The sequence below is a fragment of the Sinocyclocheilus anshuiensis genome, unplaced genomic scaffold (genome assembly GCF_001515605.1).
Source record: "Sinocyclocheilus anshuiensis isolate Anshui unplaced genomic scaffold, SAMN03320099.WGS_v1.1 scaffold23, whole genome shotgun sequence".
NCBI classification, from domain to species: Eukaryota; Metazoa; Chordata; class Actinopteri; order Cypriniformes; family Cyprinidae; genus Sinocyclocheilus; species Sinocyclocheilus anshuiensis.
The window spans coordinates 17,273-29,956 of NW_015552545.1; the positions used below are offsets into that span (position 1 = coordinate 17,273).

The following is a 12,684-nucleotide window of genomic DNA, read 5'->3' on the forward strand; positions in this document are numbered from 1 at the left end:
TTTTAATTTTTTTGCAGTGGATGGAAATGTGAAAATGCAACAGAAAATCTCATTGACCAAATCTGTGGACAAGACAGTTGTTATAGACTGTAATTTTCCATCAGACTGCATTGGCTACATTCACTGGTATCAGCTAAAAGAGGGACAAACCTTAAGAAGAATATTATATTCATCAATTTCAGGTGGAGCCACAAACAATGATGCTGGGTTTGAATCATTTAAAATAGATAGGAAACCGTCAAATTTGGCTCTGAAAATACCTGAACTGAAAAAAGAGCATTCAGCGGTGTATTACTGTGCCTGCTGGGTCTCAGGCAGCACAGTAGTAATAAATATTAACACACTGTACAAAAACTCAGCAGGCTGCTTTAATCTGGAACCACAAGCCACAAGTTTTTATGATATAAAAGCCATCTGCTAAACACTGAATCAATGAATTTCATGCACTATAAATAGTGTTTGCTGATCCTGAACACTTGGGAAAAGAAGGACAAGGTTTAAAAGGGCAAGGAATGACATTTTAAATGATGAAGGACAAATGTGCTGATGAATAATAAGAAACTGTAAGCTGTAGCATTTAAGGAATCAACAGAATTGAAGTAGCTGCTCAGATAAGCAGACAAAAGGCCTTCATTTGAAATCATTTTTAAATTAATTGATTAATATTATTTTTTTACTAAAAGTTTAGTGGGTCCCCTTAGACACAGACCACCGTGTTCCCACTGTGGAGTCAAATCCCAGCTTGTTGTCCGGCCATGAGTCTGTTGGAAGACTTGTAAATAAACGATTGCAGTCCCTACTGGTAACAGAGTAATATGGCACACAGTTATTGCTGAATCTGCTCAATGCAGAAGTAATTTTAAAGTGTTTTAGCACCTCAGTGACCAAAATCAAGATTAATATTCATTTTTTTCTCTCTTAGCCAATATTAAAAATTCTACAGGGATTTTCTACAACATGAAACAACAGCAGATGCTCTTTTGCACAAGCTGAACCTTTTTGTTCAAGAACAAATGACTGTGGGTTACAAGAAAGTCTTTGGTTCGGGTACAAGACTTTATGTGACAGGTAAGAAAAAATTCATATAATTAAGGTCTTCTAGGCAGATTTTAAGCATTGTAAACTTAATTTCACACAAATTATACTTGTGTAATTCAGCTGGAGACAGAGAGAAGAATAGCTAGAATAGCAATTCCACACTGCTTAACTAGTGTGCTTGTTTGCATAAAAAATGAGAAAATATGTTAAAGTCATAGTTCACTCAAAATGAATGAATGTCATCATTTACTCCCCCTCATAACATTCTAAACATGTATGACTTTCTTCTGTGGAACACAAAAGAAGATATTTTGAAAAATATTGTTTTGCCCATACAATGAAAATAAAAAGAGGTTCAGTGTTGTGGAGCCCACTGACTTTCATTGTACAAACAAAAACAGTAGAAACATTCTTGCAAAAAATATCTTTTGCATTATATAGAAGAATAAAGTCATATGGATTTTGAATGGCATGAAGGTGACGGTGACATTATTTTCATTTTTGTGTGAACTATACCTTTAAAATAGTGTAGACCATCAGGAACAATGGTCTAAATCAATTATATACCAGGCTAGAAGGTTTTGGATTGTTTAGAAGTATTTGTAATAGACTTAATCTGAGTGGGCAACTGGATCAAAATATTTGGATCTGGAACTCGGTTGATTGTAACCGGTAGGAAACAGTGTCAGAATTTCTTCAAATGCATAAAATTATATAATTTTTAAGTAAAAACTTTGCCAGTCATCCTTTTTTTTTTGTTGCTTATTTGCTCACTGATGACTGAAGCTATGTTCAACGTGTTTCTCTCAAGGTTCACAGGTTAAGCCACCAAAGTTGTATGGATACCTACCGTCAAAAAAATACATTGACAAACGTGACAAACAGACAATGTTATGCCAGGCAAGTGGCATGTTTCCTGACTTGGTGAAATTCACATGGAAAAAAAAGAGTGAAACAGGAGAGTGGACGAATGTACCAGAGGAAAATGTTGTGGAACAGAATAACAAAAATGCAGTCACTGTGACAAGTATGATGATTATAGATAAAAACACGGCCGAAAACAGCGACTACCAATGCACTGTTGCCCATGAGGGAGGCACTGATAAACCCCAAACTCTTGAAATGAAGAGAGGTAATTTGAAGAAACTTTGATTTACTACAAATTCCATGGAAATAAAGTTGAATACAACTGATACGGTTTTAGACACAGAGAGCTTGGATTATAAATGATTATTCCTTATTATATATGAAAACCTCATTAAAACCTTAATTAAATCAAAGAATTAATAAAGAATTAATTCAGATTAAAAGTATGTTTTTATTTGAATTAAACATTACAGTGTTAACATATGGATGAAACTGTAAAATTGTATGACATTCAGAAATACATGTGTGTGTGTGTGCGTATTTAATTTTTGTGACTGTATTGTTATATTTTAGAAGACAGTAAGCCATCAACGGAATCCAAAGATGGTCAGAATCCACCAACATGTCCACCCAGCTCTGAGGGGACCATAAAAAAGCAAATATCAGGTGAATAAATGAAAAATGAATAGATAAATATATATACATTTGGATAAATATAGATACATTTGGATGGATTTTTTTTTTTAACTATTTTTGTATTTCAAAATCTTATTTCCAAGCCAAAATGTAAACATTTAAATTATATTTTTGAGAGTGTGATCATTTGTACATTTTCTTTTTATGTTTCATAAAGTAATTTAACCGACTGTTATGATTATTATAGAGTCACTGAACTATTCTGATTTAACCGATCCTATTTGTCTTAATACTTTTATTCACACTGTACCTTAATAGACCAAAAAGAAAATAAAAAAAAACGTACATTGTCAAAACATTCCTGCTAAAACACCCATCTGTGGGACGCCTACATTTACTTCACTATATTACAATTAAATCCTAATCTAATCATGACAAACTATATATCGTTGGAAAGGTCTAAGACTCCTAAATAGTTATTTTACCAATGTTTTTGTTAAAAATTATGTAGGAAAAGTAATAGATTATTTTTTGACAAGAGTGCACCTCAAAAATCTACATCATAACAGGAGTTCTGACCTTTGTCACAAAAAGTCGTCTTTGTTGCCTTTTTCTCTATCACACTTTAGAAATCATCAGAAATTATATATCAATTGAAAACTTTAAATCTCAAAATTCATCCTTTGAAACCGATTTTAAAATCAAACATTGCATTACCATGAAAATGATACATCAATATCATGTTACGAAATGTTTTCGTTCATGAATTATAAAAATGTAAGTTTGGTTCGTGCACTTTCACGTCTATGTTCCAAAAATGTGAGTGACAGTTAAGGGGTTAATTCACATGTATTGTTACCTAAGATCCTGATGTTGATTGAAAACATCATTTATGCAGATATGTTATGCGTGGTACCTATATAGTATGAATAAAATTATTAACATATAAATGTTTTTCATAAATGCATTTAACTTTTTTTTTTTTTTTACAGGAGATTCAGAGCAAATACCCAGTATGTTCCTGTTTGTCTACGCATATGGTCTCATGCTCATGAAGAACGGAATATATTTTTGTGCTGTGTCTATCTTTCTATTAAAGAGAAAAGCTGGAAGAAAGAAAGACGAAAGCTCTTAGTTTCATAAATGCATTTAACTTTTTTTTTTTTTTACAGGAGATTCAGAGCAAATACCCAGTATGTTCCTGTTTGTCTACGCATATGGTCTCATGCTCATGAAGAACGGAATATATTTTTGTGCTGTGTCTATCTTTCTATTAAAGAGAAAAGCTGGAAGAAAGAAAGACGAAAGCTCTTAGAGATTTAATGCTAAGATAAGATAAATATCAAGCAAGCAAAGGTTTATTATATAAAGCACGTTTCGCTGACTAAAGCATAGATGCATATCTATATATTATCTCTGCTTAACCGTATTGCTTTTAAATTCGTTGTCGATCTGCTTTGCACAATTTATTTTTGCACCTTTGAAATGCAATATTTAGATTTTTAAAAATGTGTAATGTACCCAAATTTAAAATGTGTTTTGTTTTTCCATTGTATTCTGTTTTTTTTGCATTCTCAGAATAAAATCTGCTCATAAAATAAATGAAATGTTATTTTTAGATGTGTAATAAAAGGAATTCTCTATAAATGCACTTTTTCAATTCTGAATAATGAAACTCTTTTAATAAATCATGCTTGTATGAGGTTATCTTAAAAATACAAATGAAATTATCATAAAAAGATGATTGCCTTTATGCATTTTATCCTAGACGTCATCAATAAATCAAAATACCAATAAAATACGGTATGTATCAGATAAGAATTTAATTAGGTGCCAATAATTCATATCAACATCATAAAAATACTATAATAATAATAATAATACTAAACTTGACTATTAATGTCTGCTAAATTACTGCCTAAAATGTAACATTTTCCGGTAACACTTTACAAAGTTTCATTAGTTAACAGTAGTTAACTGTATTAGTTAACATGAACAATACTTCTACAGCATTTATTTGATCTTAGTTCATGTTCATTTTAACATTTACTAATACATTATTAAAATCAAAAGTTTTATTTGTTAACATTAGTTAATGCACTGTGAATTAACATGAACTAACAATGAATAACTGTATTTTCATTAACTAATATTAACAAAGATTAATAAATACTGTAACAAATGTATTGTTCATTGCTAGTTCATGTAATATATTAAACTAATGGAACCTTATTGTAAAGTGTTACCAATTTTTCTATTTAAAATGTACTAAAACTGAATAACACTTTACGTCTTTATATGGTTTACTAAGATTAAAAAGAGCATTTCTTGTATCTGTTCAAAGCATTAATTACGTTTAAAGATCTAAAACCCTTGACATGAATGTGAAAACATCACGATGGTGATTGAAACTGCTGCGGTAGGAAAATGTGGTTGGGTATGTACACACCACAGGCGGAGGCGCTTACTGGAAAGAAAACATGCAGCCGTTTAACCTCAGTATGATTGGCTGATAATTTATTAGCGGCTGCAGGGTGTTTGTCTTGTTAATCTAAGCTGTTATTTGTGGGCGAGGAGGTTGCACTATCCGTGAGAGCACAAACTGACTCTCAGCTGGGGTTTCCGCTCCCCTCGCTTTCAGGCTGTAGAAACGCATGCATAAAGACTCACATTTAATAAAAGCAGCAATTGTTTTAATGCATAACGAAAGAAGAATACAATCTGCCATCATCCGGCATACTTGAGGCTTTGTGATATGTACATACTGTATGGAGATTCTCAAATTAATTTAAGAAAACCGGAGGTCCCAGGCCTGCACCAGGCACATAAGCCCTTATTAAGTAAGCATGGCACAAGTAAACTCAACAGGAAGTAGATTTCACTTACTTAAATAAGATGATTTAGGAATGCTTCCTGAAGTGGAGCCAAAAAAAAAAAAAACATAACAAATCCATGCATCATTACAAGTCATATTTCTTCATTTAAGTGCATTTCATGCAAAACTAGGCAAGTCCTTTATTTTACAAGTAAATCAAGGCTCTATCATCTCTCTGTTCATTCCAAAAACTCACAGACTGGCAGAAAACGCATTAAAAAAATAAAACAGATGGGAAAAACATGAAATCTTCACACACTGATGAGTAGCAGTGCAGACCGGAGACTATACTGCTATTCACATTTAGGTCCTCTCCAGTGATGTATGTGAGATCAGAGTTAATACACATATGGAGCTTATAGCATAAACGTGTGACGGCAGTCGTTTTGTTACACAGAAGCAGTTGAACAGTGTCATGTGAAAACAAGCTAAATGTCATGTTCAACAGTGATATCATTTGATGGTCAAGTTCAAAATACACATTAAAATCCTTCATTTTTTCAATCCATACTGCATAAACCATAGGTTTTGTTTTTTTGTTCAGTGGAAAAGACAAAAAAAATCGATTGCACTAAGAGCTTGTGTGGGCAGATAGAGACAGATAAACACACTGCTGATCATGGTGATAGTAGATCTAAGGCAGAGTGACTGTCTAGTTCTGGTCACCCATGTACAAAAACCCATATTAAGACACACGACGCGAGGTCGAGCAGCGCTGGAAGAGTTGTACTCTGAAAGTCAGCATTTAATCTGAGCTCCTAATAAAAAAGCAAAATAACAACCTATTATTTACATTATTTAGATTAGATCAACTGAGGAAGAAAAACATTTGATAAAATAACTATTCCTATTAATATTATTAATATTAATACCTGCTAGACGATGGGCTTCTCAAGATCATGTTTATCATCAAGGTCTTCATCAGAGTCTACAGAAGCAAAAGATCATATTAGTGTGATTAACATCAATGTTCGCATCAGAACATGGCTGTTGTTTGCACACAACAAACAAGCCGAAAAAAACACCAGTGAAGATGTTTTTATAAATGCACAAGGTATGTAATATTCATAAAAATATTCAAGCTTTCAATTTTTTCCTATTAATAAAGTACACATGAATCTGTTGTTTATGATGCTTTTCTAAGCAACAACTGAAAAACTGAAATAATATTGAAAAATGAATATATATATAAACGTTAAGAGTAAGTATTCATTCTATTTAAAAGCTCTGTTTACTAAGATGAACAACATCTTTCTGAAAAAAAAAATCAGCACAGTAAAGTGATCTTTTTTTAGCATGTGAATCTAAAGCATACAAAAGGCATAGAGTGATGCAAAAGACATGTGCGATTATTTAAAATGAATGCATAAAATATAAAAGGGACACATAGTGTAGCAATGTCAAAAAGAGCTTAGTTGCCCACAACGGACTGGACACCTCTGATTCAATTATCAAGAAGTGTAAAGAATGAATAGAGAAGCACAAATAAAACAAAACAAAATTTAAAAAAGCTGTCAAACTAGAAATACTGTAAATGAGAAAATCTAGAGATCTCCTGAAGATTTTTTCAGGATTCTTTAATGATGTTGTTTGGAAGATTATAAATGTCTTTACTGTCACTTTTGATCAGTTTAATGCATTTGCATGTTTGTCACACTTTGTTTCAGATCAAACAAATTGAACTCAGGTGTGATAAACCAGTTTTAACAGGGGGCCAAACACTTTTTCACACAGGGCCATGTAGTTTTGGATATTGTTTTCCCTTAATAATAAAAACCTTCATTTAAAAACTGCATGTTGTGTTCACTTGTGTTATCTTTGACTAATATTTAAATTTGTTTGATGATCTGAAACATTAAAGTGTGACAAACATGCAAAAAAATAAGAAATCAGGAAGGGGGCCAACACTTTTTCACACCACTGTTATATATATATATATATATAGGTAAAAGATAACAGTTGTATACGAATGCTTTTCTCCTCAGCTCTTGGCTGTGTTTTGCAGCCTTGATTCCGGCATATGCAGTTTGAAAAATAAATAAATAAATACAGACTCCAAACTTTTGAACAGTGTGTGTGTGTGTCTGTCTGTATATACACATATATATACACATACATATACATATGTGTGGAGTAGATTTTGGAACCGATTTTGTGTAAAAATATATCATAAAAGTGGTTTGTTTTGTTGAAACATCTTATAAGTTTATAAGGAGGCAAGGTGGGCTTTTCACCACAGGTGGTAAAAAGGATCCCCAGCATGGGGCAAAAGGCTCAAAGTATTTATACAAATACTTTAACTAAAGTGCTATGTTTAGAATAGTTTTGAATAGTATCCAAGGTAATAGTTGTTCAAAACAATAATTTTAGCAAGGTTTGTGCTGTTTTCTGTTTATTTTGATAAATAAAATAATTTATTTTTGTTTAATAAATACACTGTCATTAAAATATTCATTGTCCAGAATAAAATTAAAAAAAAATAATAATAAAGATTCCGGAAGCACTGAAGGAGAACCCATAATAATTGAATGTAATCTTACCGTAGTAACAATAAATACAATATTGTATTATATGATATGATTAATATCATATTTTTAAATATGATGGTGTTATTATAAATATGGTGATTATCTCTGAGGTGGACACCCAACTTAATATATGATATTTGCCATACAAATAATAAACTTTAGTGTGTATTACATGTAAAATTATAATGGAGCAAAATCTACAATTTATTAATAGGAAATGGTATATTTTCGCAAAGCTCTTTAATACAGCTGCAACACCTCTAAATACATTTTTCCTTGAATATCTCAAACCGCTCACCGCAGTGCACCTGAGCTCTGACAGTGGCATTTCCTGGAAAATATGTGTCTGTTAATGTTGTATAAACGTGGTGAGAGCATTATATCCCTCGTTTGTAACCGTGATCGGTTTAAATAAACAATGACTACAAAAAAATGTAACAAACAAAAAAATAAACAATACATAAACATCCACAAAATGTTGCAAAGTCACTAATCGTTTAATCAATGAACCAGACAGAACAAGTTATTACAACTTATAAAAGACATGACTGTAGGTTTCCATGTGGCCCTGAGAACCATTTCCATGCTTGTTCTGCTAGTATTGAACAGTTAGTAATTTATTACCTGCCATGGACTCAGGAGGAGAGTAGAACTGGCCTTCTGAAACGGGTCCTGGGTATAAAAGAGGTTCTCGATCTAGTGCATTTTGCACTGAAAGATGCCCTATCACACAGGACACACGTGTTAGCTAAACACCACGATACTGACATACTGTAAGAGCAAATGAGTCCCAATCAGCATAAGTTATAATGTCATCTATGTCCATTAGCCTTTAGTGATCATTGTTATGACTACTGTTTGTCGTCTCACTGTAATTAGATAATAGATTCTCACTGATTTCATCACCAGCCTCCTGGGGCAGGACTTTGAAGTCCAGCAGCCACGTCTCTATCCATGCCAGAATGAAGGAGACAATGGGCAACAAATACCCAAACGCTCCCTGTGACAGAAGCTGGACAACAGAACAACATTTTTGGGTCCATGCAAAAAAAATTATAAATCTCTAATAAAAAAGTTGAATGAAAAACATCTCATACCTTTGATACAACTACTTTCACTATTAAAAAACCAGTTGTAATTGCTGTAGTTATCTGTAATGAAGAAATGTAGAGATATGATGATCATTACATTAATCTACACAACTTTTAAAACCATACAATTATACGTTTAAGTGAAGCTTAGTCGAATTATTTTAATCGAGCAACTCATGTTAAGAACTGGACTAAGAAAAATCCCGCAAATTATTAAAAAGAATTTATAGTAAAGCAACAATGCCCTCTGGTGGAGGATGGAGAAATATAAAGTATTTAGCCACTTACCGCAATGGCCCACCAATGGCGCAGCTTACACACTGCATAGGCCAGAATCAAGGCTGCAAAGCGGAACACAGCCAAGAGCTGAGGAGACAAACATTCATACACTAACATTATCCTTTGCTTCCATATATATAACATTGATAATAAGAAATGTCTTTCTTTCTGGTTTCTTGACCACTGAAGGGAGGATCTTGTGACACTTAAGGCTGCTGAAAATTCAGCTTTGCCATCACCGGAACAAATTAAATTTTAAAAATATACAAAAACAGAAAACATTTTAAATGTGACCCTGGACCACAAAACCAGTCATAAGGGTCAAGTTTTTGAAATTGAGATTTATACATCATCTGAATAAATACGCTTTCCATTGATGCATGGTTTGTTAGGATAGGACCATATTTGGCCGAAATACAACTATTTGAAAATCTGGAATCTGAGGGTGCAAAAAATCTAAATGCTGAGAAAATCGCCTTTAGAGTTGTCCAAATTAAGTTCTTAGCAATGCATATTACTAACCAAAAATTAAGTTTTGATATATTTACGGTAGGAAATTTACAAAATATCTTCATGGAACATGATCTTTACTTAATATCCTAATGATTTTTGGCATAAAAGAAAAATCGATCATTTTGACCGATACAATGTATTTTTGGCTATTACTAAAAATATACCCAAGCGACTTGAGACTGGTTTTGTGGTCCAGGGTCACAAATTGTAATACTATTTTACAATATTACTGTATTTTTGCAGCCTTGGTGACCATTAAAGTCTGAAAACTTTCGTATGGTAGTGTATAATGTAATCAATCTTTCAGGACTGGTTTATCAACATTTCATAAATGATTTGTTACATTAAAACTTCAGTTTAAAGGGGTCATATGATGCGATTTCAAGTTTTCCTTTCTCTTTGGAGTGTTACAAGCTGATTGTGCATAGATAAGATCCCTGAAGTTGCAAAGACTAAAGTCTCAAAACCAAAGAGATATTCTTTATCAAAGTTAAGACTCTGCCACGCCCCCCTAAAAAAAAAGCATCATATGACCCCTTTAAAGAATGCGGTGAGGTAGCATTTTAAAAATGCCATCACTGTGTATTAGCATAAATCTAGACCACACAACAGCTTACAAGGCAAAGTCTGCACAGGCTAATGTCCCAAATACAGAGTTGTCTTGAAAAAATAGTAACAAGAACAACATGCTTTTTTTTCAACCCAGCATCACACTATAACAGGAACTCTCACATTTAAACATTTAAAAACAGCATTTCAGTGCACCACAGAACAACTAGATGTGTATATCAAGGAAACAAACCACTTTATAAGCATGTGACCCCTAGATAGAAGGGTTTAATAGTTCAATTCTGTCATCATGTCCTCACCCGCATGTTGTTCCAAACCTGTAAGGCTTTCCTTCTTTGATAAAGAAGATACTTTGAAAAATGTCATACAATGAAAGTCAGTGAGGTTCTTTGTTATTTTGTACGACACTGACTTACAGTATATGCACAAAACATTCTTCAGAATATATTCCTCTGTGTTCCACAGGAGAAAAAATGTCATACACATTTGGAACGACATCAAGGCAAGTAAATGATTATAACATTTTAATTTTTGGGTGAACTATCCCTTTTAGATCATTAATGCCCAGATTCACAAACAAGGCTTAACCCTAGTCCTAGACTAAAATGCATGATTGCGCTGTCTTGACTGAAAGCAACTTGCACTGACATGCCTTAAAATATGTGCCAGTGATTTGTATCAAGATGCACACCAGTAATGTTTTTTCTAAAGCACATTTAAAAAAAACTATTTAAATGTCCCAATTTAACTAAGGCCTAATCCTGGCTTAATCTAAGCCCTGTCTATGAAACCAGGCCTAAGTTTTCCTGGGCAGAAACTGTGGTTGAAAGAGCGTAAGTGAGGTCATATGTTAAGTGAGAAGAGTCATCCTTGAAAAGGGAACTGTGGGATGGACTGGCCCTAATATTTTACCACCACCAGTTTCATCATTATTCACACCTTTAAAGGCTGGTGATTTCCCTGCTAAAGTATCAAAATGTAATATATCTTAAAAAGCAGGTCCTATTTTCTTGTGCAATAGGTTAGGAATTCCCAAACTTTTTTCTCAGCCAAACTCATCTGACCTAAAATATTTACTTGAAATTCCTTCTCAAATTTTAAGGTCATATTTCTGAAATAGAGGATATTGTATAAGCCAAGCCAGTACTTACAAATATGTCAAAAAAAGATTTGTGGTAATCATATTCCAACACCTCTTTTCTCAGCTGCTCTTGTATTCCTCCATTGACCTGGATAAAGATAAACAAAAAATGTAAAAACTTATATATGCATTCAAACAAAATGCAGTGCAACTAAATCAGTATTACACTGGTGTTTTTTCACATATATTTAAAAGATGTTAAGAACTTCACATTATTAATAATATCTCGTGGAAATGTATTACTACAACATACGTTGAGCTCAATGATCCACAGCAAGGTGACAAACAAAAGGTCAAAGGTCACAAACAAGCAAAATGTTCTTCGGACATCAGAGATGCACTTCTTCTCTCCTTCATAGGACTCGATACGGGCAGAAATGGGTGTTGAGTTAATGTTGCCCACACTGCTGCTGCATTGGCTGTCCATGACTCGTCAGTACCGTCCACTCGTGTCACTCCATTCACACTCACTCTTCTGGAGAGTCAGACTCTGTAGTCATGCCTAGTTCTGAAATACATGCAAAGTGGAGGCATTTTACACAGCGATCAAAGGTTTATAGTTATTACTGTCCTTTGATCAGGACTTTGTGATGTCTTAAAATCAACAAAACCACCAAACATTCTGTACGGTCACTGAGTGGATATACCCAAAACACACACACACACACACATGGGGCTGGGTATCGTTAAAACATTTTCGATATCGATACCGATACCTTGACTTGATACCGGTTCCTGAACGATACTTTTTTCGATAGCAATTTTATGAAATCAATTTTAACAAAATTACATTATCTAAAAAAAAAAAAACTTTGGTTTTATTTTTCAGCTTGTTGATGTTTATACAATCTCAAAGACTCATCTCCTGAGCCATTGCACAAAGGAACAAAATGTAACCAACACAATAAATCAGCGCAAATAGTTTTAATAAAGCTCAAATAGTCTTCAGTTTACACATCTGTTAGGCTACATTTACACTAGTGCGTGTTCGTTTTAAAACGCATAGCTCAGACAGAATCATAATTTCTATTCATTTTCCACTGATTTACTGATGAGCATGAGCAGCTTCCAGCGCTGTCTGCCTGTGTTGTCGCTGTTCTGACTCAGAGGTAATAACATATTTAATTTCAGCAACATTACATGGCC

General features: G+C 33.4%; 2 protein-coding genes across 3 annotated transcripts in view; one reads left to right on the forward strand and one right to left on the reverse strand.

Moving 5' to 3' along the window:
- The first annotated feature begins 423 nt into the window (after nucleotides 1-423).
- Nucleotides 424-4,068, forward strand: LOC107664021 (uncharacterized). The gene is made up of 5 exons (XM_016454465.1): nucleotides 424-1,068; nucleotides 1,850-2,170; nucleotides 2,479-2,571; nucleotides 3,534-3,674; nucleotides 3,717-4,068. The coding sequence occupies exons 1-5, from the start codon at nucleotides 1,014-1,016 to the stop codon at nucleotides 3,854-3,856; spliced, it is 750 nt and encodes a 249-aa protein (XP_016309951.1). The 5' UTR covers nucleotides 424-1,013; the 3' UTR covers nucleotides 3,857-4,068.
- Nucleotides 4,069-5,953: 1,885 nt separating this feature from the next.
- stard3nl (STARD3 N-terminal like) overlaps nucleotides 5,954-12,684 on the reverse strand; it is an 8,830-nt gene continuing 2,099 nt past the window's right edge. For both annotated transcript variants that reach the window (XM_016454480.1, XM_016454481.1), the window contains exons 2-9: nucleotides 11,792-12,046; nucleotides 11,549-11,626; nucleotides 9,324-9,401; nucleotides 9,042-9,095; nucleotides 8,839-8,956; nucleotides 8,569-8,667; nucleotides 6,289-6,344; nucleotides 5,954-6,174 (exon numbers count right to left, since the gene is read on the reverse strand). In XM_016454480.1, the coding sequence (XP_016309966.1) occupies nucleotides 6,292-6,344; nucleotides 8,569-8,667; nucleotides 8,839-8,956; nucleotides 9,042-9,095; nucleotides 9,324-9,401; nucleotides 11,549-11,626; nucleotides 11,792-11,965 (654 nt within the window). In that variant the 5' untranslated portion in view covers nucleotides 11,966-12,046 and the 3' untranslated portion in view covers nucleotides 5,954-6,174; nucleotides 6,289-6,291. The remainder of the gene's footprint in view (nucleotides 6,175-6,288; nucleotides 6,345-8,568; nucleotides 8,668-8,838; nucleotides 8,957-9,041; nucleotides 9,096-9,323; nucleotides 9,402-11,548; nucleotides 11,627-11,791; nucleotides 12,047-12,684) is intronic.